This window comes from Neofelis nebulosa, chromosome 10, assembly GCF_028018385.1.
Source record: "Neofelis nebulosa isolate mNeoNeb1 chromosome 10, mNeoNeb1.pri, whole genome shotgun sequence".
NCBI classification, from domain to species: domain Eukaryota; kingdom Metazoa; phylum Chordata; class Mammalia; order Carnivora; family Felidae; genus Neofelis; species Neofelis nebulosa.
Window position 1 is genome coordinate 65,081,708 of NC_080791.1, and position 25,465 is coordinate 65,107,172.

General features: G+C 53.4%; 1 protein-coding gene across 2 annotated transcripts in view; it reads right to left on the minus strand.

Moving 5' to 3' along the window:
* Positions 1 to 6,215: 6,215 nt before the first annotated feature.
* The window catches only part of LMO1 (LIM domain only 1), a 41,913-nt gene continuing 22,663 nt past the window's right edge, over positions 6,216 to 25,465 (minus strand). For both annotated transcript variants that reach the window (XM_058688143.1, XM_058688142.1), the window contains 3 exons: positions 11,067 to 11,280; positions 8,052 to 8,177; positions 6,216 to 6,592 (listed from right to left, as the gene is read on the minus strand). In XM_058688143.1, the coding sequence (XP_058544126.1) occupies positions 6,487 to 6,592; positions 8,052 to 8,177; positions 11,067 to 11,280 (446 nt within the window). In that variant the 3' untranslated portion in view covers positions 6,216 to 6,486. The remainder of the gene's footprint in view (positions 6,593 to 8,051; positions 8,178 to 11,066; positions 11,281 to 25,465) is intronic.

Genomic DNA, 25,465 nt, shown 5'->3' on the forward strand with positions numbered 1-25,465 from the left:
GTCAAATTCCCAACCTAGGCTGGCTTCAGTGTGCCCCTGTCCATCACTCTGGGCCTCAGTTTCCCCAAAGCAAGCCCATTAGATAAGATGGTCTCTAAAGGTGGGCAAGAAAAGATCATTCTTTCCCATTCTATCTAAAGCAGGCCTCTCTCCGGCCACTCCACACTATCTTCAGCTCATTACTGACCTATTTATTTATTGCCTATCTCCCCCACTAGGCTATAAACCCCACATAAAGGACCCTGTCTGCCTTCTCCACTGGGATTTCCATTCCCCAGCACCTGCCGCCATGGCTGGCACATAGCAGGCTGGCTTCCTGACTAACTGAATGCTGGTGCACTGGGGCCTGCCTCGCCGATAAAACCCCGGCCCAGGGATTGGTGGAACTGCCCATGTCAGATCGCTGCTCCAGCCTGCACTGCCTCTGATGACATCATCTGGAACCGCTCATTCCACCCAGCATTCCGCAGAAGCCAGGCCCAGCAACAGGCTCATTTAGGATGTGCTATGAGGGACAGAAGCATCCAAGTCACTTAGTCTTCCTCCCTCGTCTCTCCCTCTCTTACCCAAGGACCACCTTCTCAGCAGGGGGATGGGCCATAGAGAGAAACAGGGGCAAAGTGGGGGGTCTAGCAGATTATTCATGGGTACCATCTGCCTGTGCGCTCCCAGGTCCTTCCCCATACAAGGGCTGTTTCTAGGTGTCAGTTTCACATGGGAATTACCTGATTGGAATCTGGAGTCAGACCAGGCCTGAGTTCAGATCCAGTCCTATTACTTACTGGAGTAATTACTTTGAGCCTCAGTTTCTTCAGCTGTAAAATGGGGATGATGATGATAATCTCACCTCCCTCACAGAGTTACTGGGCACTGTTTTTATTTATGAAAGCCTGCTTCATTTGTCTGCCTGGCTGTTTTCCCCCACCAGTCCCAGGGCGCCGTGCCCTTTCCAGGGAGCACGCACTGAAGCCCAGAAGCAGCCCATGGGGTGCGGCAAGAGGCTGCTATGGGGAGCCCAGGCCTCCTGCAAGAGGGCCCCAGGCCTCAGAAGCGGCAGGCCTGATGCGGGTTTTATCAAGTCAATGCTCTGGCAGCAGCTACATGTTCTGGCATTTACCACGAGCCAGCTGCAGTTGTGAGTAGGTGCCGTGTGACGACTCATCTAATGCTCAGGGCAGTCCTGAGGGTAGGTGCTATCTGCACCCTTCTTGGAAAGATGAAGAAACTCCTCACCTGTAAGATGAGAGTGAAGCAAGCAGCTCAAAGCCATGCAGCTGCCAGGCAGAGGAGCTATGGTCTGAACCCGCCTAATCTGGCTGCTGGGCCACATGCCACCACTGTGCCACACTGTCCTTTGCCGCCACAGCCGTCCTCACTCCACCCCTCCCCTGTAGATTCTTCCCAGACCTGTTGCCCATTCCCTCTGCTCTCCTACCTTGTCTCATCTCTTCCCATCTGTTTCTCTCTCTCTCTCAATCTCCCCTCTTTCCTTCCTTCCCCCGTCTCTTACTCTCTCCCATCTTTCCCTCTCTGTTCCTCTACCTCAGGTAACTGTGCCACCTCAGATAGGGAGGGGGGCAGAAGTAGGGGGCCCTGGGTCACTCTGAAGAGCCCTGAGACCCCCGTGGGGAGAGCCCCATATTACCCAAGTGCAGCAGGGAGACCTGTTACAACAAGAGGTGTGGCCTGGGAACTGCCTCTATCCCTTAGCACCTCCAGACTCCGAAAGATGGAACTGCACTTGCCAGAACCGTAGGAAACCACAGGTCCCAATGGGGTTCCCCACTCTCACAGAGCAGACTCAGGAGGTAAGAGTGTAAATCAAGCCCCAGGCAGGAGTCCCTGGACCAGTTCCTCTCCGGACTCTAGTTGTATCCCCAGATAAGGCAGGGGACCGAAGGAATAGAGACCCCAATCCTGTGCCACAGGCAGCCAAAGGGCTCCTGAGCCCCTCAGGGGCTCACGCTTTTCCTGCAGAGGCCACAAGGTCTGCAAAACCCAATGCCAAGGGGATAGTCTGGAGAGTGGGCTGTTGGATTGGGCTCAGAGCATGTAAGCTCAGAGAAGAGGGACCCAGGCAGCACCCACTGGAAACCTTGGGTAGGTGTGCAGCCTGGGGCTCTGGAGGGGAAGAAACTGGTGTTTGGAGGAAGCCAGCAGTACAGAAGATTTTCACCACATTTCATAAAGGGGAAGGACGGTGCCCTAGAATAAAAACCACTTTGGAGAGTCCAAAATATTTGAATCCAAGTCTGTTTCCTTCACTGGAAATAGGCTTTACAAGCTAATCTCTCTCTGAGCTGCAGGTTTCCTTTTTCCTTTAAACCTGCCCTCGACGCCACCCGCCCCCCCCCCCCCCACTCTTTCTCTTCCTGCTATGGAAGTTCCATAGTAAAGTGTCTTTTGCCTCTGCCCTGTGCCCTGATGGATGTCCTGAGCAGCAACTGCGTTCCCCTTCCCCTGGGTCTGGCCCTGCCACTGGAGAGGGAGGGTCCTCAGACAAGCCCCAGCAAGGGAGGTCCCTTGTTCCATGAAGTAAGCAGAGGTAGTGAAAAGGAGAAAGCACAGGGCGGAAGTGTGACGTGAAACTTATGTGAGCACTGGGCCCAGACCAGAGGGGAGAGGTGCTGAGTGCTGGAGACCACGGGGGCCTCAGGGAGAGCACGCAGGAGCACAGAGGTGCTAAGTTGGGGGGTAATTACTGGGTGACAAATATGGCACCGATAAGGAGGGAGCTCAAGAACAATCTACTCTGTAGGTTCCAAGAGTCTGAGAGATCTGGGATACCCTTCAACCTCATGTCTAGAGGGCAAGAGACCCCCACGCTTGTTGAGACAAGGCAGTATGAAAGTCTGCCCCAGGGGCAGGGATGAGGTTTGTTCATAAGATTCTGATTAATTAGCACTCTTTAGCTGTGTGTGTGTGTGTGTGTGTGATCTGATTGTCTTCTCATGATCAACCAGGCTTGACAAATTATTTTTCTGGACAACTGATCTTCGTATCAGCCCATCTTTAGTTGTTGAGTTTTAGGCAAAATCATAGCTGTAGAGGTAATGTAGAGTTGCAGCACAAAGCATCTTTTCTGAATCTACCCTCACTTGGTGGCAGCATCCCTAGATGGGTGGTGCTGGGAAGCACTCTGTGCCAGATGTAGTTAGTCTGGCTGTGACGATCATGGACAGCTTTAAGGGAGACAGCAATTGTCTTCACGCAGAGATGAGACTTCCTAGGTAGGAATTTCACTTGGGTTCTGCCCTGGATCCTGTGTATCTCAGGATGTGGCGCACAGTTTCTGGGACCAGGCCCAGAAGAGAGGACCCAGGTGAGATTTCATGATTGGCCGTGCAGCAGTGTCAAGATTGGAATCAAACTTCTTTCCACACGCAGACTATGTGGTCCAGCTTCAGGCCAAGGAGTAGGGGCATAAGCAAGTACCATACTCCATGGGTACCAGTCCCCTTGTTAGGGTATCTCTGACACTGGCCACCAAGAAACAGGGAGGGAAGACGGGGTCCCATGGGCTGGTTGGAGGAAGAGGGGACCACTCAGCTATAGTACCATGCCCGTCCACGTTGCCACCGCCCACATGGCCCAGGCTGAGGCTCGAGCTGCTGCAGCCTCTAACTCTTCATGTTCAGTACTTCCTGTCTCTCCCTTTCCCTAATCTTCAATAGTTCTGCAGTCCCAAGGAGAACGAGGTCAGAGCCATGCATGCCGTATACTTAACTAAGTTTCTCCTGTGCCCCTGTGGCCGGGGACTTCCTAGGTCAGGCTTTTCTCGGAAGCCTGTGTGACATTCACCAGGTACATAATCCCTGGTCCCAAGTAGTCACTATGGCCTTGCCCTGGTTGCCCTGCTACAGGGAGAGCCTGGTTTCCTCTCTGTTCCCTCTGTCCTCCTATTGGTTCGACACCTGCCACAGCCAAGGCCTGTGTGGCCTCTTTTTGGGGGCAACTGTGGACTGCTACGGGATTTCCTGGGTGAAAGTCTCTTGCTCAGCACCTCATGACATCCAGGATGATGACCCCAGCTCATGCAGGCCCAGTACTTCACGGTGTAGATCTCAGCCTCGTGGCTACCCTGGGAAATAGATCGTCCCCATTTCCCGGATGAGGACAATGACACAGCAATAAGTGGGGCCATGGTGCTGGATCTGGCATGTTCCATGGCATGTTGAACTGAGGAGTCCCCTGGTAAGGTCTGCAGTGGGCAGAGCAGGGCCGGGGGCCTCCTAGAAGGCCACCTCTGCTCTCAGGAGCTTTCAAAGGCTGGCTGCCTGATGTCGAGTCTATCTCATTGTGAGTGAATTAATTGTTGTGCAACCTAGAGCGGTGAGACGAGTTAATTACATAATTACTGCAAAACGACATGCTATTTCATGGCTGCAATATGGGGACTCTGTTGGAAACAATTGTAATTGCCCAGAAACTGCATTCGAGTGGCTCCGTTATCTCTCGATAACCATGTAATTAACTTGTGTTACAACTTCATCTGCAGTAAACTCTGAAGTTAGGAGTTGGGGCCCTTGGGGTGGGGGCACAGCCATCCTTGGTAGAAGGGCCCAGGGAGGGGCTGGTGCTGGGGTCTCTGCTAACATCCAGGAAAATGATTTGCTTTTCCAAGCTGAGTGAGAAAATCCCTCATGACAGACTCCAGCCCTCAAACTCACGCACTCAAACCCATTCACTGTCTCATACGGCCATGTACAACCACACACCTCCCCAGTCTCAGTCACACCAGACACGTCACACAAAAATTCCTACTGTAGCCAGGCTGACTGGCTCTCTGCTCCTCCCCTCTGTCATACAGCTCTGTCACAGAAGGTGGTTGTCCCAAAGTTGAGGACCCCTACCTACCCCAATATCCATGGTCCTAGCCATCCCTTCCCATGGACTGGGCCACTGGCCACAAAACCACAACGTGGAGAGGTAGCCTCTTCCAAGTGCCCAAAGGGCCCAGCCACCACCCCCAACTTCACTCAAAGTGGAGGAGCAGGCCTGGGGCAGGGTGAGGTGAGGTTCCCAGCCCAGGAGGGGGTGAGGCTTGAGGCAGTGGGCAGGCTCCCATCAGCCCCGGGCTCTCGTCTGAGGCCAGGGTGAAAACCGTCCCTGGAGAAGGAAGAGCAAATGACTGCTAGTGGGAAGAGTCTGTCCATACCACCTTCCCTGTGTCGGCTTTGGATCCAAGGAGTCCCTATTTTTAATACCGCTCAGTGACACGTTCGGAGTCTCAGGCTCTGTGCTTGGTGCTGGGGCTGCGGCCAAGAGTGAGACAGCGTCCCTGCTGCCCTGGGCAGGCCTGGTCCAGCCGGTGAATGCAAACCGCCCTGGGTGTCTGCCTGGCTGGCTGTCCCTGCCTATTTCTGCCTCCACCCCCACTGCTGGTGGGTCCGTGTCTCCTCCCTGCCAGCACACGTATCTGACTGTGGGTGTTCACTGGATGGCCTGTCTCAGACTCTCCGGAGTTTTCAGAGGTGGCCCTTGTCCGCTGATGGGAGCTGGCCTGTCCCGGGTCTCCCTGCGGTGCTCGTCCTCACTGTGATGTGCTCCATTTCTTTTCCTGGCTTTCTCCCTCCTCCTCAAGGGCAGAGACTGTGTCCGATCCATGATTCATCCGCATGTCTGGTGCTTGCAGCATGGGGCTGAGACAGAGTGGATTAAGGTTTGCTGAATGAATGAATGAAAGCCTCTAGCCTGTGTGGGCTGAATACAGGCAAGCAGGATTGTTCTCGCTCACCCAGAAGAGCAGAAAGGCGGGCCCCAGGTCAGGCCCAAGCTGCAGGGAGGAGACAGCAAACGCTGTCCATCACCCTGAAAGGGAAGAGGGCTTTAAGAATGGTATTCCCATGGTAGGGGGCTCAGGATTTGGGGTCCTGCTGTGGGGGAGGTCAGGGCTGGGTTCCTGGCTGGGGGTCTCAGTGGAGGGATGTAACACAGGAACCCAGGGAAGGGAGGGTTTCATCATGCCTCTCTGTATCTTGGGAGCCAGGGTATATGCTCTGCCAGGGGAGAGCCCACCCCTGGCTGTGGGATACTTGGAGTTGTCCCCTTCCCTCCACCTTCTACCCAGCAACAGCACATGCTGGAGCCCCATGCCCTGCTCCACACCCCGCTCTGGAAGGGTCAAAGGGAGGGCCCTGTTCTGCTCCCAGGCAGAGGGGAGGGACCCTAGGTCTGTGTTAGTCATGTGATCAACGCACAGTAACCTCCCCGGAAACATTCATAAGTTTAATCCACGCCAGTAATAAAATTGCATTACATTTCTCATAAAATAAATGTTCCCATTTATATACAGAAGACAGACTGTACAGGCCCAGCCTGGCCCCAGGAGGGGTCACACACAGACGGGCGGCGAAGGAAGGGCCGTCCCTCCCATCGAGGACGGAGGAGTTCTAATCGGCAGGAGAGTGGCTGGCCGGCCAGGCGGGTGGACAGACGGGCAGACAGGCAGACGGACAGATGGGCCTGGAGGCCAGGCGCCGGGCATTACTGAACCTGGGATTCAAAGGTGCCATTGAGCTGTCCCTCCTCATAGTCCATCTGACACAAGATCATGTTGTTCTTCAGGAAGAATTTGTCTCCCACACAAAATCTGGAAAATCCAAGCAGGAGAAAGAGGCCATGGAGAGGTCCCAGTGGATGGTGGAGGCTCCAGACAGGCCCAGCCCAGCCCAGGAGGTGGACATGTGAGAACTGAGGTCCTGGAGAGTTTGCTCCTTGAATTTTCCAGAAGTGATCCCCAAAAGTCTCATAGCAAACCTGGTCAATCACCCTGGGTCAGCCTAGTCCTTAGCCAGGCCCTGCAGTCTGGGGTGTAGGACAGACAAGTCTGGGCCACAGTCAGGTCTCCATGGAAGGGTGGGGTCAGTGGGAAGGTAAAGGAATAGCCTACCCCAGTCCCAGAGAGGGAGAAAGAGAGAGAAGGACAAAGAGACAGAAAAAGACCAAGAAAGGAGAGAGGTAGAAGTAGGGAAGGAGGAAGGGGCAATATGGTTGATTTTTCCATCCCTCTGTTCCCTTCCCCAACTTAAGAGGATGACTCAGTGAAGGGTACTCTTGAACAGAATCTGTAGGTTTCCTGGAGGAGCATCCTTCCAGGAGGAGGTGGCTCTGTCCACCATCTTCCCTCCCACCTAAAGAAGGCCTTGCTTTGCTGCCCCCACCCCCTGGCCCTCCTCAAGTACTGGAGGATTTAGCCCTTCCCCAAAGATGTCCCCCAGGTGGCTAGGCCTTTAGTGGGACCCAGGGTCATAGGCCCAGTCCCAGCAGATTCCAATCCAACCACCAGGTGGCACTGCAACTTCACCGAGGCCTTGGTAACAGAGGGTCTGGCCAAGTCCCCAGCTATCCCCTCAGCGTTCCCTCTGGACCTCATCCTCTGGGAACACTTGTAAGCTCCTTCCTGACATGGGCTCCAGAGGGTTCTGGCTCCTTAGGTCCCTGGGGCCTCCCACAGGGCTGGGACACTGTGTAGGGGCCAAAGACCAGAAAGGAGGCAGACTGGAACCAGAATCACAAGAGTGAGTAGCCATTCCCATAATGGATTTCACCTGCCGGGTCTGGGAACACCTTCTCACTGAAATGTACATGCATGCACATACATATGGCACATACACAAGGGCACAGGGCATGCATTCAGAACCCTTGTACGTGCACATTCAATATGTGTGCACGTGCATACTCCATCATGCACACGCCTGCTCACAGAGCACACACGCATACCTACCTTGTACAGGGACATTTACAAATACATACACGTCCATGGCACAGCGTGCACACACAGTACGCTGACGCAAGACCCATTATATTCATACAGATCTGTGCCCTACAAATATGCACACACGGTGCTGGAGGACACACACTTGGCTCCAGGGCTCAGGCACACACAAAACACACGCATGCACGTGCATGCTCAGGACAGCACGGACGTACCACCAGATGCACAGCAGGACCCACATTTGCATGTAGTCCACAGCACTCCTTGTCTGTGCCAGCAGGCATCGGCTGGGGTCTGGTGAGAATGTGGGGTCTGCTACCCGTTCAGCACTCACCTCTGGTTGCAGAGCTGGCAGGCGAAGCAGTCGAGGTGATATACGTTGTCCCGGGCCCGCATCACCATCTCGAAGGCTGGGATCAGCTTGCTGCAGGCGGCGCAGTTTCCTGTGGTGCCAAAAAGCCTGCCAAGGGAAAGGTGCAGAGGGTTCAGGGGGCTGGGGGACAGGGGAGCTGCCTCTGCCCAGGGCCCCGCTGGTCCCTACTCCTGTGGGCTTAGCAGGTGGGCCTAGGCAAGGGGAAAGGAGCACAGACAGCAGCATCTAGATTCTGCTAAGAGATCAGGCTTTGGAGAAATCGGCACAGCGATCCAGGGAGGGGAGCGTAGGGACTCCAGGGGTTGGATGACATTGCCCATCCCTGGGCTGGGCTGGCAAAGCCCCCTCCCCGGCTCCCACCGGGGTTCAGCTAGCACCCAGGGCCACTGGAAGAACACTGGGCTGGGCCCTGAGCGAAGACTCCAGATTCACACAAGCGGGAATTCAGAGGCAGTCTGCCTGCCCTCAGGCAAGTCATGAGTCTCCGAGCCTCACTTATTTCAACTGTAAAACAGGGACACTGAAATACATCCTTTGCAGGCTTGTTGTGAGAACTTCTATAAACTCTCGGTCATGGATCATTTAGTGAACACCTATAACAGTGTGTGTTTACTATGTGCCATGCACTGTTCTGAGGGCTTTACAAGATAAACTCATTTATTTATTTTTTTTTTAAGAGAGAGAGCGCATGTAAGTGGGCGGAGGGGCAGAGGGAGAGAATCTTAAGCAAGCTTCACACCCAGCGTGGAGCCCTAGGCGGGTCTCGAACCCCAAGATCATGAACTGAGCTGAAATCAAGAGTAGGATGGACGCTTAATCAACTGAACCACTGCGGTGCTCCCCAAGATCAACTCACTTAATCGTGACAACAACCCTGTGGGGTGGTCTTTTTCTGCTACCAACTCACTGGGTGATCTGCCTAAAGCCCTTTTTCCTTTTCCTGGATCTCAGTTTATCCTTCTTCAAAATGGGGATGCTGGGCTAGGTGATCCTGTTCCAAGTCTAAAATAGGACTGATTCCCAAAGAGAGTTCCCAGGACACCTGGAATGATGTCTCTTTCACGCAGGCGCCCCTCCTCTTAGCTACTGGTTGCAGAGTGCAAGGGGCGGGGTGCACACTTTCTCCCCAGTGCAGGCCAATCTTTGGCCGGGTGTTCCAATTGCTTGAGCCAGCCAGGCTCTTCCTTGCTCCTTTTCTGCACACTGGCTGAGCAAGCCCTGAGTGAGGCAAGGGGGCTGAGAGGCAGGCAGGAGACCCTCTAATCCCTGATTTGTCCAGCTCAAGCTCAGGCGCCTGCAGATGAGCTTGGCTCCATTATTCATCAGCCTGAGCTGCCTGGTGGCTCAGATTAAGGCAGACAAAGGCTGGGCCACAACATCTGCCTGCCAAGGCGGGGGCTTCACTGCCCCCAGTCCAACGAGCAGTGGCTACAGAGGTGGCAGGCCCTGGACAGCCATTATCTGGGGCTGAGCAGCCCCAGGAAGTCTGCCCCCACCCCAGCCCACTGACCTACCTGGCCCCAAAGTCATTCCCTGGCCTCTGTCAGAGCCCAGAAAAAAACACTTTCAGGCTCCAGTAGCTGGCAGAGCACAGAATGCTTATGGGTGCTTTGGCTCTGTTGACAAACCCATCCTTCACTGCGGTCCCCTCTCTCTAGGTCCTCTCGTACTCATCAGTTGGTGTGACACCTCTCCTCAACCTAGGAGGTTCAGCCCCCCAAGGATGCCTGAAACCTTCAGACTTGGAGGCCCCTTCCAGGTCATCAAGGGGGAAGTCCCCAGAAAGAACTTTTCTTAACTCCTTCTTCTGGCCTCAGCCCTTTCCTCTAGCCCAGTGAGGAACACTGGGTCACTGATCTTGGATTACTGCTATACCTTAAAAACTAATGAAGGCAGGGGCCCCTGGGTGGCTCAGTCGGTTGAACATCTGACTTCGGCTCAGGTCATGATCTTGCAGCTTGTGAGTTGGAGCCCTGAGTCAGGCTCTGTGCTGACAGCTCAGAGCCTGGAGTCTGCTTTGGATTCTGTGTCTCTCTCACTCTCTACCCTTCTCCCGCTCATGCTCTTTTTCTGTCTCAAAACTAAATAAACATTTTAAAAAATTAAAAAAAACAAACAAACAACTTCTGAAGGCAGAAGAAAGAGAAGGTGCAGACAGGTAAACCTTAGGCTCTTCCCCAAAGTAGGAGAGACTGTGTTGATAACCCTGCCCACCCCCCATACAGCCCAGATGTGAACAGAGAGAGCCCCACAAAGCCCTTGCCCTGACCTATTAATTAATGCAATGGGCCTTCCTTCCTCACAAGGCCCAGCCACTACCCAGCAGCCTGTGTAGAAGCCAAATGTAGATGCTGGGTCTCAGCCAAGGCCCCCACTTTGTGGCCTCGTTCCAACCTTGCTGATGTCATAAATGGCCTAAGGGAGGGTTAATTGGGGGAGACAGCCCCAGGGAATAGGATCCAGGTTGTGGGGGAAGGTGGGTTAGAACTCCAAGGAATGTGAGCTGAAGCTTTAGTCTTCATACTATTCTAGGAGGGGCAAACCAAGGCTTGGAGAAAGTTAAAAGCCAGAAGGTTCATAGCTCAAACCCAGGACCCAGGGGACTTAGAGCTTCCCTACTTGCTCCAGGAAGCCCTCTGAGGTGTCCCTTCCCAGATTCCAGGGACAGGGTGGGTCAGAAGCACCTGGCAAAGACAGGGGCCAAACCAGACTGGTGCCCTAGGGAAACTTATCTCCAGTGCCCAATGGTTGCAAAGGCTTGCCCACGACCTGTGCTGGGCATGGAGGCCAGGGAGTTAATGTGTGGCTCTGTCTTCAGGGCTCCGTGAGCATCCAGCGGAGCAGGGCTGGGCTAGGACTGTCTGGGACGAGTGCACACAGACAGGGCCTAGGTCAGAAGGTAGGGGCAGAGCCCTGCTGGGTCCTGGGAGATGGGAGCTTTCTGAGCAGAGCAGCCAGGGCTGGCAGGAGGCCCACCTCAGATAGTCGCGTCGGCACAGGATGAGGTTGGCCTTGGTGTAGAGGGTGGAGCCCACCTCGCCCAGGCGGCAGTCACAGCAGGCACACTTGAGACAGTCCTCGTGCCAGTACTTGTCCAGTGCCTTCAGCAGGTAGCGGTCCTTGATCTTGCGGTTGCAGCCCGCACAGCCCTTCTGCTTCCCTTTGGGCTGGACGGAGAGCATTGGCACGCCTGTGGATGGACAGATGACAGACAGATGGACATAGGAAGGACCCTGTGGCTCCAGGCCCTGGGACCCATCCCTCTGGGAATAGGGGCCCACTGCTTCTCCTAGGGGTTCCCAGGCATCCTCACTTTCTCCCCAGCAGCCTCCTCCCCTGGTCCTGTGTCCTGTCCTTCCAGCTGTACGGCACAGTCTGTTCCCTGCCCTGAGAAGATCCCTCCAGAAGCTGCAGCGGCAGCTGGGAGCCCCGCATCTGCTGTGCTGCAGGGCACACACATAGCCCCAAGGCCCAGCCCCCCTGAGCTGTGTCTCCCGTCCATCCTGCCACCGCCTCCCTTGTGGTCTGCTCCATAGGAGGCCTGAAACCCTCCTCACGCAGCCACCATCTGACTGGCTCTTTCAGTGGCCCGAAGAACTGAATCTCTTAATGGGCTTGGGTCCACTAGAACAGATCTCTCACAGATCTTTTTTGCGACCTCAAGACTTCCTCACATTGTTTGTGCCTTTGACCATTTTAACCTAAAATGTCAGGTGACAGCCTCTTGGTTTATTCATGTAGACCTGTGGCAGTATCAGGAACAAAGTGGGGTGCCCCATGACACTCCCAGTGGTGTGCAGGAGCTCTGGGTCACCTGGCAGATGCCTGCAGCTGGGCCTGGCCTAGTTGGGGCTCTCCTTAGGAAAACTTCTGGCTAGATTCAAACTTTTTACCTGCCCTGGCTTGAGGGAGGGGAGGTTCAGAGTCTCTCAATCCTTCCTCCTCCCACTAGGATAAGAATCTCTGAGCCAAGGTAGGGAGGGTGACAGGCCAGGGTGGGGGGGGGGGTTGGAGGGAAGCTCCCAGGGCCCATGGGTGCTTCTCAACATACAAGAAAAAACACAAGGGCAGGAATTTCAGCACGGAGCTTCCTGGAAGGAGAGGCAGACCTCCCAGTAGTCAAGTGTATGCACTCATGCACATCCCACATACACAGGCATAGCATGCAGGCATGTGCACAGAGGCACAGCCTCCTACCCTCTGGCCTTGGGGCCACAAGGAGTGACCACAGGGAGAAAAAGTTGAGGAGGAGGTGGGGACCGATGTTGTCCTGAGTCTGGACATGTGTGTAGAGCCCTGAGGCTTGAATGTGGTGAAGATTATGCTCGGAGGGACGTGCAGGGAGTCTCAGAGCCAGGCCCAGGCTGGGGGCAGGTGGGGGTGCCTTTAAGAGTTGCCTGAGAGCCCCTCATGAAGGCAGTGGGGGTGGGGGGTGCCTTCCCTGACATGAGCTCAGGTGGAGGAGTCCACTCTGGAGGGGAACAGCCCACCCCTTCCTGCCTCCTTGGCTCCCCACCAAGCCTCTGGAGTCTACCCCTCTCCTGGCCCCATCCTCTCCAAGCGACCCCAGCACTCTCCAGGGCTCTGGGCTCAGCTCCCACCTCCTGGCATCCCTCCTACCCCACCCTCGGCCCACTGCCCCCTTTCTCTTCCCCCTTCCTGGCACGTGACCCTTCCTCTGCCTTCAGAGGAGGACCAGCCTCCAAGGGGCCCCAGTCTCAAAACCCACAGATGTCAGGTCAAAAGGGCCCTCAGAATTCTTCCAGGCAAATGTTCTGAGAAATGATGGAGAAACCAAGGCACAGAAGATCTGAAGGTAAAATCTAGTGTAAGCCACTAATCAAGCTGGCCCTGGGGGGTCCTCCCTGCCTCCTGTGTCTCCCTTGGGGAGGTGACCCGCCAGAAGCAGCAGGACAGGTGAGGGCAGGGGAGAGGCAGCTCAGGCTGCCTTCCTCCTTCCTCCTTCCTGCAGTCCCCGCAGGGCCTGGCTGTTAGCTGGGAAGCTTGCTGACTAATTTCCTTAATGCAGCTCTAAAGGTTAATTGGTCTGAGAGAGTGATGAGGCCCAGGATGACTACGTCCTCAGGCCTGCCTGTGTCTCCTCTGGCTGGGTCCAGCCTGGTCACAGAGCTCTGAGGAGGCCGTGGAAGCCAGCTGGGGAGCAGGCATCCCTGAGAGCTAAGGGGGCTCTGAAGTGTTTTTTCCAAGGTCTGGCCTACAGGGAGGAATCAGGTGTGGGCAAATGGGGGAGGAGTCAGGAGAGCTGGAGGTGAGGAGGTGTGTGGGTCCCAGGGTGGGGCTATTGTCCCCGGAGCCTGTGGAAGCAGCAGCCAGCCAGCACAGCTGTACCTGTACACGCACACCAACTTGGAAATCTCAGGCCAGGCCCCTAGGATAGCTCCACTAAGGCTGGCTTGCCCCTTGCTCGCCTGGACTGGCAGCAGGCCCAAGCCCCCCAGGGCTCTACGCTTGTGCTCTCAGTAGCAGGGGGTGTGTGAGTAACTGGAAAAGCCACACTCAGAGGATCCACCTGATCCACTAGGTTATACCCCCAAATAAGGAAGGACTCCAGCACTAAAAGTGTCTGTCCTGCTCTATCCTCCCTCTGGCATGGCTTCTGGACAGGCTGGCCTTCCAAGCTCAGGCCCCAGCATGCCTAGCAGGCCCCAGAGCCTGCAGGGCTGTGAGCTGCAGCGCGAGCTGGCAGTTCCATCACCGGCGGGACCCTGAACCTACAGGACCCAGGGAGGCCATGAGGCGTGAAGTCACAAGCTGCCCCCAGGTCCCTTGTCCCCTGCCTGTGGTTGGGCTGGGCCTGGCCCTCAGCAGTGCTCTGCAAGGCCTGGGAACCCCGCTCTAGGGTACTGAACTCTGCTTCCTGGGCCCTGGAGAACTCTTAAGAAGTCATACAGATTTGGGGTGCCTGGATGGCTCAGTTGGTTAATCATCTGCCTTCAGCTCAGGTCATGATCTCACGGTTAGCGAGTCTGAGCTCTGTGTTGGGCTCTCTGCTGTCTGCACAGGGCCTGCTTCAGATCCTCTGTCCCCCACTTTCTCTGCCTCTCCTCTTGCCCACACGCGCGCGCGCGCGCACACACACACACACACACACACACACTCTCTCTCTCTCTCTCTCTCTCAAAAATAAATAAAAACTTAAAAAAAATTAAAACAAAAAAAGAAACCATACAGCTTCTGCCAGTTTCTGACACCCACTGAGACACAGAACTGCAGGGCCAGCCTGCCTAAGGAGGTCCCAGGGCACAGGGGACCTTGAGCCTTCTTCTGCCTAGAAAGGCTGAAGTCCTGGGAGAAGTCTGACTCACCCCTTCTTTCTTTAGGGAGCATCCATACTGTTTGCTCTCACTGAGTTAGTTCAGGAGACTTAAAAACACTCCTGGAAAGGCAAGGAGGTTTAAAGGGGGCATCTCTGGTCTCCTGCTCCCTAAATGAAGTGAAATGCTCCCCCGAGGGTCAGGGTTCTCCCTCCCTGCCCTGCCTCCCCAGCCCCCACCCAGCCTGCCAGTCAGCCCCGCAGACACCTCTTCCCTCCCTCCCCTGCCTGGCTCTGGGAGCTGAGCCTCGGGCCATGCACTTTCCATTAAGGAGATAGCATCCCTTTGCTGAAGTCCATTTGGGATCCATTTTAGTGTTATCTAAAAATCAAATCTACATGGTAATCCTTTTAATGTACTCCTGACTTTAGGAAAAAAACAGCTTTGCGCTCCTTCAGGAAAGGTTTTAAAGCATTACCCAGTAATTACTACTCACCCATGAAAACACTGATATTTTACAATGGATGATGTTGAGCCTGCCCGCACGTGCGGGCACAAGCTCAGACATACGCGGGGACCCAGCTAAAGAAACCAGTTCACATAGCCTATTTGCTCCTCCTCAATCTCAGGGTGTTGGGGGATGACATCTGAGGGGAGATCGGCCAAACCCCTACCCCGCCTCTATACCAGGCAGGCTGATAGTGGAAGGAGGCAGCCTCCCAGTCTGACTCATCCGGCTGCCAGACACTTACCCTTAGCTCTTTAATCTGAGGACAAGCCAGACAGTCCCAGTGACCAGGAGGGACTGCCAGAGGTCATTTGGCTCTTTCCACACCCACCCGCCAGCCAGGAGAGAAGCCCTCCTCTTCACAGGGACCCCCACAAGTGGTCTGCCAGGTCAGACCCAAGTCCTCGGCAATCCCCACCCACCCACCCCAGGCCACGCTGCCCCTCACCTTCGGCACGCAGACCTCTCCAAACTGCCAAGCCTGCTGCTCCCAGTCCCACTGATGCCTCCAGCGTGGACAGCAGGCTGAGCTCCTCCAAAGCCAGTCCTCTGCCCTGGAATGCCCACCCCATCCAGCCCTGGGTCACTCTGAGTTGTGTCTTGGGCCCCTGCACCCACCACTGGCAGCTCCACCTGGCATGTGAGGCTCCCTCCCACATCCAGCACATCCTGCTCGGCCCTCTGGATCTGCTCCCTGCAGAATCCTGGAATAGCATCCCTCTCCATCCTGCAAATGGACCTTGTTTGCTTCTGTCCTAGGACCTTCCCTCCATCGCTGCTCCCAGAAGAAAGGCCTGGTCCTGCCCATCCCACCGTTGACCAAAACTCAGAGTCAGCACTGGGGCTGAGGCTCAGGGCACTGAGCTTGAACTCTGAGAGCCTACTTTCCAGCCTGAGAACTGTTCCAAGTAGCTGGAGGTTCTGGAGCAAATCCCTCATCTTTCTGACTTGCTGTTGTGAAATGGGAGCCATAAAGGTCTCTTTCCACACAGATGACGGTGAGGACAGAACAGGTCATACATATGAAGCCACAGGAGAGTCTGGCATCCAGCGGGGGACACACCAGAACTGGACAGTATTATTTTTTTTTTTTTTTTTTTTTAAATTTTTTTTTTTTTTAACATTTATTTATTTTTGAGACAGAGAGAGACAGAGCATGAACGGGGAAGGGTCAGAGAGAGAGGGAGACACAGAATCTGAAACGGGCTCCAGGCTCCGAGCCATCAGCCCAGAGCCTGACGCGGGGCTCGAACTCACGGACCGCGAGATCGTGACCTGGCTGAAGTCGGACGCTTAACCGACTGCGCCACCCAGGCGCCCCTGGACAGTATTATTAATATGCATCTCAGGATGCCCTCCCCCTGTTCTGACACTTGTTTCCTTTCTCCTTTAACTTTTTATTATGATGTAATTTCAAACCTTCAGAGAAGTTGCAAAATAGAATTCTGGTATACCTTTTGTGTAGATTCCCTAAATATGGGCATTTTATCATGTTTGTTTTATCCTTCCCTACAGACCTCCCTATAATATCTATAATATTCTTTCCGAATCATTTGAGAGTTGGCTTCAGACATGAAGCCTTATAATCCTCAATACTTGGATGTGTGTTTCCTAAAAGCAAGGACATTCTCATACAATACGATTAACAAAACCAGGAAATGATCATTGATGTAACACTTCTATTACCAACAGACCTCATTCAGATTTTACCCATTTCCCCAATAATATATTTTATGGCAAAATAAATTCTGGAGCATGCATTGTATTTACTTGTCCAGTTTAGTCCACTTAAGTCTGGAAGACTTCCTAAGCCTTTCTTTGTGTTTCAAGATACTAGCATTTTTGAAGAACACAGGCCAGTTATTTTATAGAGCATCCTTCAATTTGGGTTTGTCTGATGCCTTTGTGTGACTTTAATTCCTCTGTGCCTCAGTTTTCTTTCTTGTAAAATGAACTTGAAAATAGTACCTATTCCATAGAGTTTCCAGGAGGAATAAGAGAGTTGGAGCCTGGGTGGCTCGGTCAGTTAAGGAATAAGGGAGAAAATCTATGTGAAGCTGAGGACTAACTGGACCTGGCAGTCAAAAGTTAGCTCTGATCAGTGTCACCCCATTTGGCACACGGGAAGGGGTGACCTTACTCACAGCTCCATCTCAGGTCCCTCAGATAGCGAAGATCACTCACTTTGAGGCAAATAAACGGATTTGAATGTGCCACCACGGTTAAGATCACACAGGTGCTGGCTAGAGTCCAGCGATACCCAAAGGACAGTCCAGTGGTCACTGCAGAGGTGTGCAGAAGGAAGCAGCCCCGTCTGTCCAACAGGCTACTTCGGTGACCCATCAAGTTGGAGGGGACTGCTGTGGCAGCTCAGGGCGGGCTCCTCTGGGGCCATGGGTGGGTGTGGCCTCAGCATTGCTCATAACCTCTGCATGTGTCTCAGTAGTGCTTCTGAATCTGTGTCCACACAGCACAACACAGCGACCCAGTGCAGTTCCGGGGCTTCTCTTCCTCACCACGGGCCCCCCTTCTCCTCCTCTGGGAAGGAAGCTGGGCTTTCCTGGGGCCAAGGGCAACTTGCAGGGAGGTAATGCCTGACGCTGCTGGCAGCGCTCGGCTTCTAAGCGCTTGGCTCACACCGCCTTATGAGATGGACACCATTATTATTCCCACTTTAACAGCGGGAAAACCGAGGCCCGAGAAAGGTTCCAGCTTGCCCCTGTTAGCATGGGACACACCTGGAATTTGAATCCTGGCAGTCTGTCTTCTGGGCCCAAGTACTGGATTCATCTGCCCTGCTGCCAGGCCATGCACTGCTAAGCTCTGAGGAGCTGGCAGACCCAGGAGGGAGGCATTACAGAGAGGGTGCACAGATGCAGGACGCGGCTACCAACGTGCACAACGGCACACAAGTACTTGTGCCTGACACATAATCACATACGTGTACACCGGGGCTGCGAGAGGCAGAACTGGGTCTACTGACTCTCTCCACAAGTTTTATTCCAGAACCCGGCAGTGTTAGCACACAGCAGCTACTCAGGAAGTTTTACGAAAGCACACATCACACATCTGAGCACACGCATGATGGGTGTGCACATGTAAATATACACATCCATGCACAAGCAGTCACATGCACATTTACTGCCTTTTAAAAAAACATTTCCAGGGGCGCCTGGGTGGCTCAGTCAGTTGAGTGTCCGACTTCAGCTCGGGTCACGATCTTGCGGTCCGTGAGTTCGAGCCCCGCGTCGGGCTCTGGGTTGATGGCTCGGAGCCTGGAGCCTGCTTCTGATTCTGTGTCTCCCTCTCTCTCTGCCCCTCCCCCATTCATGCTCTGTCTCTCTCTGTCTCAAAAATAAATAAATGTTAAAAAAAAAATTTAAAAAAAAATAAAAAACATTTCCAAAAAATGGGTCATAGCTCAAAATCAAGCTCTGACATGAGCAAAACCCATGAGTAGGGGGCCTGGTGCTCTGTTCTCAACTCCATCTTCCCAAGGAAATGGAAGAGTGAGAGCCCCCTGGGTTTCGCCCACAGGGACCCACGGGAGTGGTGGTGAAAATCCAGAAAGTCAGTCCCACACTTCTTACACCCACTCCAGCTGCTGGGGGGAGGGGTCTGCAGTCTCTGGGGATCTGGGTCCCTGCCACCTGCAAGGAGCCCACGTGGGCCTGCACCTGGGCCTGGAACTGCAGAGTTGGGTCCCACACAGGGCCAGCCAGTGGCCCCTCCGTGGCACCAACCCTGTTTAATGAGGAAATTTGAAAGTGTAATCTAATTCTGCAGAATCTCTTTAAATCTCGTTTTCTCAGAAGTAACTTCATTTCGCACGGACACATCCAGCCTTGTGAGAAGGCCTCCATTTCACACCAGTTTTATCTCCACAATTTCTCGTCTCACTGCACTTCTATCCCAGGGCCTTGCCATGCGGCAGACGAGGCCTGAACTAATAGCATTTCCTACTCATTTGGAATCAAAAGCCAACGAGAACAACTGTTGAAACGCGTGGCTACAGCACCTAGAGCACGTTCATTACCACCCCTCTGCGCACCCCTTCGCAGGTGGTGCACTCACCATGCGAGATGAGAGAGAGAAGCCGGGCTCCCGTGGCCTCCACCTCCCCGCTGGGCCAGGGGAGGGAGGCTGGGGGTGGTGGCCAGCTCACCCCTTTCACTCTGGCACTGCCCCTCAAGGGGGTCAAGAGGGGCTGTGTAGACGCGAAGACTGTGGGCCCTTCAGACAGACGGCCTCAGCTTGAATTCTGGCTCCAACACCTCCCAGCTCTGCCTCGATTTACCTACCTGCTAAATGAGGACTGCCCAGTTTAAAGAATTATTCCGAGGATTAAATGAGATAATGGACATGATTTATAAAAGGATTTGATGCAGTAGCTTAAGAAAATCAGCTATGAAAAGTTATCTACGTCTTATGATCCAACAATTCTCTTCCTAGGTATACACCCAACAGAAATGGCAGCTTATGTCCACCAGAGGGGACGTACAAGGATTTCCAGAGCAGTTTTCTTCGTAACACCCCACAGATGAAAACAACACAAATGGCCATGGACAGTAAAACGGATGATCCACTATTGTGCAGTCACGCAATGGAATAATACGCAGCCACGAAAAAGACTGATACACATAACACTGATACACATAACAACTGATCACTGATCACATACACTGATACACATAACAACATGGGTGAATCAGACAGCAGAATGTTGAATGAAAAAAGCCAGAGGCAAAGGTACATACTGTATAATTCTATTTGTATGTAACACCCAAACAGGGAGAACTGATCTGTGGTGAGAAATGTCGGAATGATGGTGTGTATTACGGTGAGGCAGAAGGCGTGAGGAAGCATGGTGAGAAGCTGCAAGTGTCCTAGGTCTTGATCTGGGTGGTGTTTAGAGGGGCACACATAGATGTAAAAACTCATTGCACTGAACATTTGAGACTTCTGCATTTTACTGCATAGATGTTATACCTCCGTTAAAAAAAAAAAAAAGAACTAAAATGGAGACCTCTCAGTCAGGACTTTGGACACCTCTTCATAAACTGCCCCCTCCCATTTCCTCAGCACTCACTCCACCTGTTATCTCAGTGAATCCTCATATTAACTCTGAGGTACTAAATGATTACACCCACTCAACGGATGAGGAAGCAGAGGCTTAGGAAGGTTCAAGTCCTTACCCAAGGTCACATAGCTAGAAGGCTGCAGGGCAGGGACTGAAGTCCCCACCTGCCTGACTCCAGAGTTCAGATTCTCATCCAGCCCGTGCCCCATGGCTTCTCTGCACAGCCTGGTTGAGGAAAGCTCACTGGGATATAGCATCTGGGTTCTCCCCTGCAGTCTAGATGCCAGAATGATGCCAGGAAGCATGCTTACAGCAGGGCCTAGGTTAAGAACAGGAGAAACGATGGCCCAGGCAGGGCACAGTCTCCATGCTCTTGTGTGTCATAGACCATATCTGCTCACCTGGTGGCCCTGCAGAAGTTATAGCTGCTGTGGAACCTTGAAAGAGCTTCTAGGCAGGGCCAGAAAGGGGACATGGACCAGAAACTAAGGATGAAAAAGGGAGCAGAAGAAATGTGTAGAGGCAGACCTAAGATGTTTGCATTGTAGTCTTGAGAGAGACATAGAAGCCTTGAGATGGCACATGACCTCAGGGGGTTGAGCCAAGCTGTGAGGGGTAGGCTGGGTGCTCTAGCCCAGAGCCTAATTGCTGGGCCGAGCCTCAATCGACAGCCAGGGGCTTGTGTGTGAATGAGGGAAAAGGGGAGGGAGGGAGTCCTAGAAGAGGGGCCAGACTCAGGATAAGAAATTAAAAGGAGGTCCAGGCACCTGGGTGGCTCAGTCGGTTACGCATCCGACTCTTGGTTTCAGCTCAGGTCATGATCTCATAGTTCATGAGTTTGAGCCCCACATCCAACTCCGTGCTTCCAGCAGAGCCTGCTTGGGATTCTCTCTCTCCTTTCTCTCTGCCCCTCTCCCTGCTCACATGCTCTCTCTCCAAATAAATAAACATTAAAAAAAAAGAGTTCATAATAAAAAAAGAGAAGAGAAGAGAAGAGAAGAGAAGAGAAGAGAAGAGAAGAGAAGAGAAGGAAAGGAAAGAAAAGAAAAGAGAATGGAGGTCCAGCAATTCTTGCCTTCTCTAAAGTGTTAAGTCCCTCCAGGTTTCCACAGTCCACCACCGCAGGAAGGCAGAAGGAAAGCACTGCCCAGTGCTGTCCCCATATACCTGCAGCCACTACAGTCACGTTCAACTGCATGATAATAATATCCTTTATTCAATGCCTACTATGTGCCAAGTGCTTTACATGCATTATCTGTCCTCCTCATGATGATCCCTGAGGTCAGAGAAATCACACAACCTGCCTAAGGGTAAGCTTCAGACCCAGGCTGCTGGCCTCATCTCCTCCTGTTCTACGTCCTGGCCAGAGGCAGTATGGAATCATCTTTTTCCTAAGCAATGGGGAAAGCAAAGTTCTGCTCGGGCCCAATGTGATGCCTGCCAAAAGAAGAAAGCTCTAAAGATCCCTTGCAGGGGAAGGATGAGCCTCTGGTCCCCAGTGCCCCCCAGAGGAGCCATTTCCTATGAAGGTGTAGGAAGCAGCAGGCATTTTTGCAGCGTGTTTTTGGTGGATCAAACCTCCTTAGAATGGTGTGTCCTAAAGCCTGAACCCGCAAATGACGTTCGAGTGTTTGGAGATGAAGGGGCTGAGGAGTTTCCACACACATCTCGTGGGCCCTCATGGTTGAGAGAAGCCAGACCCAGCACAGCCTGGTGTCTGGCAACGGCTTTAGGGAACCCAGCGTAGACCTTGCAGGGGCCTGGGTGATGCACTGAGAGACACTGGAGCAGGTGCAAATGGAATCTGCTCTCCAGAGACACATAATTTTCTGCCGTTCTTCAGTGAAGGGGACTTAGAAACATCAGAAGCTGCGTGTGCTCTTTGGAGTCCGTCATGGGCAATGATGCTTCAGTTAATTGCATAGCTATCCGCAGAACGAGTGTAGGCATTCTCTTCCAGTTCTCTGTTTCCATGAAGTTTCACACATATCTCAAAAGCAATAGGTCGAAAACAGGACTCTGGACCTCCTCCCCAAAACCCGGTCCCTGTACCCGTGTCCCAGGCTTCCCCTCACCACACTAACACCGTTATCCACCCAGATGCTCAGGCCAGAGACTGGGAGCCGCCCTCAGACCCTCCATCATCCTCACTCTCTCCCACCGCTGATTCCCGCTTCCCATCCTGCCTCTTCTTCCCATTTCCAGAGCCACCACCATCTTTCACACACCATCAGCAGAGCTCCTGACCAGCCTCTCACGTCTACTACCTACATTCCACTCTTCACACAACAGCTATAGAAATCTTTCAAAACAAAGTAGGTCAGGTCACTGCTCAGCTTGAAACCCTTCCATAACTTCCAGTGGGTTGAGAATAACATCCACCCTCTTCAACGAGCCTATGATATCCTCATGTGGTCTGGCTCCTGCCTCCCCCTCCAATACTGTGCACCAGCCACATTCCTTCCAGATCTCCCTCCTCCCTCAGGGCCTTTGCACATGCTATGTCTCCTTCCCAGAACACCCTTCTCTGCCTCTTCGTGTGGCTGGCTCCTTCCCATCCTTAGACTTCAGCTTAAATGTCACCTCGTCGGAGAGGCTTTCCTTGACTACCTTATTTCCTTATTTACATGACTCCCTTGTCATTTCCTTCTGAGTTTTTAATCACAACTTGTAATTGTTTTACTTTTTTGTGATTGTACTAAAGACAAATGATTGGCCTCGCTCATAAGAACGAAAGCCCCATGAAGGCCTATTTTTTTAGTCCTGCCTTGTTCACCATTGTGTCTCCAGCACTGAGCCTCATAGCAATCACTTTTTAACCATCAGTTCAGTTAATGAATAAAAAGACTAAGCAGAATCTATCCAGATATTACTAAGAGTCTTCAGGCCAGAGGGGGCTAAATGCAGACAGGCAGGCTACCCAGAGATGGGAGCCTTCCCATCAGGCTTGTTGCTGCCCCATGCCACACACTGCTAGGCACCTATACCTATGTGGCCTAAGACAGCAGATCTGTGGCAGTGCCTAGGTCCTGCCATCCTCAATCTGGAATTTTGAGAGGCCTACCCAGGGCTCCAGCTGCAAAATGACAGCTCTTTTGCAAATATAAACCCTCTACCCTTTAGATTAAGGGGCATCAATCCTCTTCTCCAACCCCTCAGACCTGTGAGGAATGAAGTCCCCCTTTGAATGTCCCCTTGCACACAAATGCTCCATCCCAACCCTCAGAGAGTGGAGGTAGAGCCCCAAAGTTCAGTCATCTGTGAAATCTCATCAGCTCAATCTTTCCCTTTGTGCCTGTGGCCTGGGCACCCTTCTCTGCCTGGCACAGACCTAGCCTCCCCTACTCCCCACCTGAGGGTCCTCTTGGCTATGATATGACCACTCCTACTTCCCAGCCAAGTCTGAGCCTCTTGAGGACAGTGGGAGGAAAAAGCCCCCAAAGGTTACTACAGAAGAACCCTAGGCCCAAGCCTTTCTCTAACTGTAGCCTCTGCCAAGCCCCCTCCCATCCAGGGCTGCTGGAGCAAGCCCCCAGGTCCTTTGACAGAATGCTGCTTGGAGCTGTACAGCTATGGGAAATCAGCAGGGAAGCGTCTGGAAGCTGTGTTCCCCAGACAGCAACTCAGCTGCTCCCTGGGCACCCGCAAAGCCCACGTCACCCATCTAATGAAACAGGGCTCCCAAGGGGCCTGCAGTCTTTGCAGAGGAGGAGGAGAGCACGGACTCTCAGACGAGTCTCAATTTCACAGCATCAGGGACGTGAGCACCAACGCGCTGAACCAGAAAACGAGAGTCTGGCAGGAGCTGCAGACACACCGTGAGCACCAGGGGATCAGAGATTAGGGCCCTTCAAAATCAATTTTGAATTCAAACTTTTAAATGTGTTCTCCAGACATAAGGAGGGGACCCTCCAGGCAAGCTCAGCCTAGCCAGATGCTGGGTTCTGCTTCCTTCTCGAAGCATCCAGAACCTATCTGCTAGCCACTGGGCTGGATGAGGGAAAGGAGGACAAGGGGACTAGGAGGGAGACTCCAGTGCCCCGCACCCAGGAGCCACAGGGACAGGAGCCCCTTCGGCTCTTGCTGACACAGCATGACCTCTGGGGTGCCTGTCTGGGGTCCTTCCTGAAGCTCCCTGGTGAGGCCTTGAGGGCTGCTCCACCCTCCTCTATAGACTTGGATGAGAGAAGCTGAAGGCAAGGTCTTGCAAGGCAAGGCCAGATCCCTATTCACCTCCCAACCTGGTTGAGGAGGCTCACGGGGCACCAGTGGGTGAAGCCATTTAGAATAAGAGCTTTGGAGTCAGACGGGCAGGGTTTGTATCTCAGACCAGCCACGGTCTCCCAGAGAGATCTTGGTTCAGGAGTGAATTTCCCTCCCAGAAACCTGGTGGGAGAAAGCTTGCCGTGAGTGTGAGTGCCTTGGAAGGCAGGCCCTGTGAAGTCAGAGTGGTCCAAAGTCCCCCCAGTACAAAGGACAAGAAAGTATCCTGTGTGTGAGTCAGCAGGATAGGCTGGCTGCCGGGAGAGCTGGTGTGGCTGCCACAGGCTGCATCATCCAAGGCATGGTGGCTGCAGCCAAAGAGCTGACAATCATACTGTCTGTCACCTGACAGACCGTGTGTGGAGTATTGAGTACAGTTCTGGGCCTGGCATGGTGAGGTGGACAGGGACACACAGGGAATTGGGACTCCTCAGGAAGCTGAGTGGGACCACCTGCTCAGCCAAACCCCAGAAAAGGCCCCAGGGCTAGGAGCGGGAAGGCCGTGGGAAGCTCAGGAGGGCAGACGATGCTCCTGGCAGCCTCAGTTATGGTCCCCACACTCCTGCCTGGGTCCCGGCTCAGCCACATTTGTTCCTCCGAGCATAGGATCAACCCACTACTGATGCCTTTCCCCCATCTCTGTGGGAAAGCGGGTCCATGACGAGACTCTGACCCCAGCGACCTCACAACCCCCGTTCCCCAGTTCTCCAGTTCTCAGACCACTGCTGCTTTAAGCCACACTCCTGAGACACAAACACGAGTGACTGTGAACGACTCTTCAGCTGAGAGGTGGCAGAAAGGGTGGCCGAAGACTTGGGCCTGCGGAGACCTCACAGGGAGCCCCTTTTGGAATGAGGACCAAAGGGAAAGGGCTGGGGCTACTGGACCACATATGGGAGGGGAGGCAAGGGCCCCCCCCCCCTCCCCAGCTTGGGAGTGGGCTGTCAGCTCTGCAAGGAAATTACAACATGGGCCTGGGTAATGCTCCTTTTAGTTACAGCATAAACTGCGGCAATAAAGCGTACCTGGGGAATGTTTAGAGAAAGCACTAATGATTTCTTCCCCAGTGGTTAATAAATTCACTTCCAGATCAATTTGTTCGCGATAGAGCCCGGCGAGCGGAACCCGCGCGGCGGGCACAGCCGAGTGTGTCTTTTTCAGTATAAATGATTTATTACGATGATTAGCGGCACATAAACAATTTAAAATACAACGCTAATTAGTTTGGGGAAGAAAGGAGGGGAAAAGC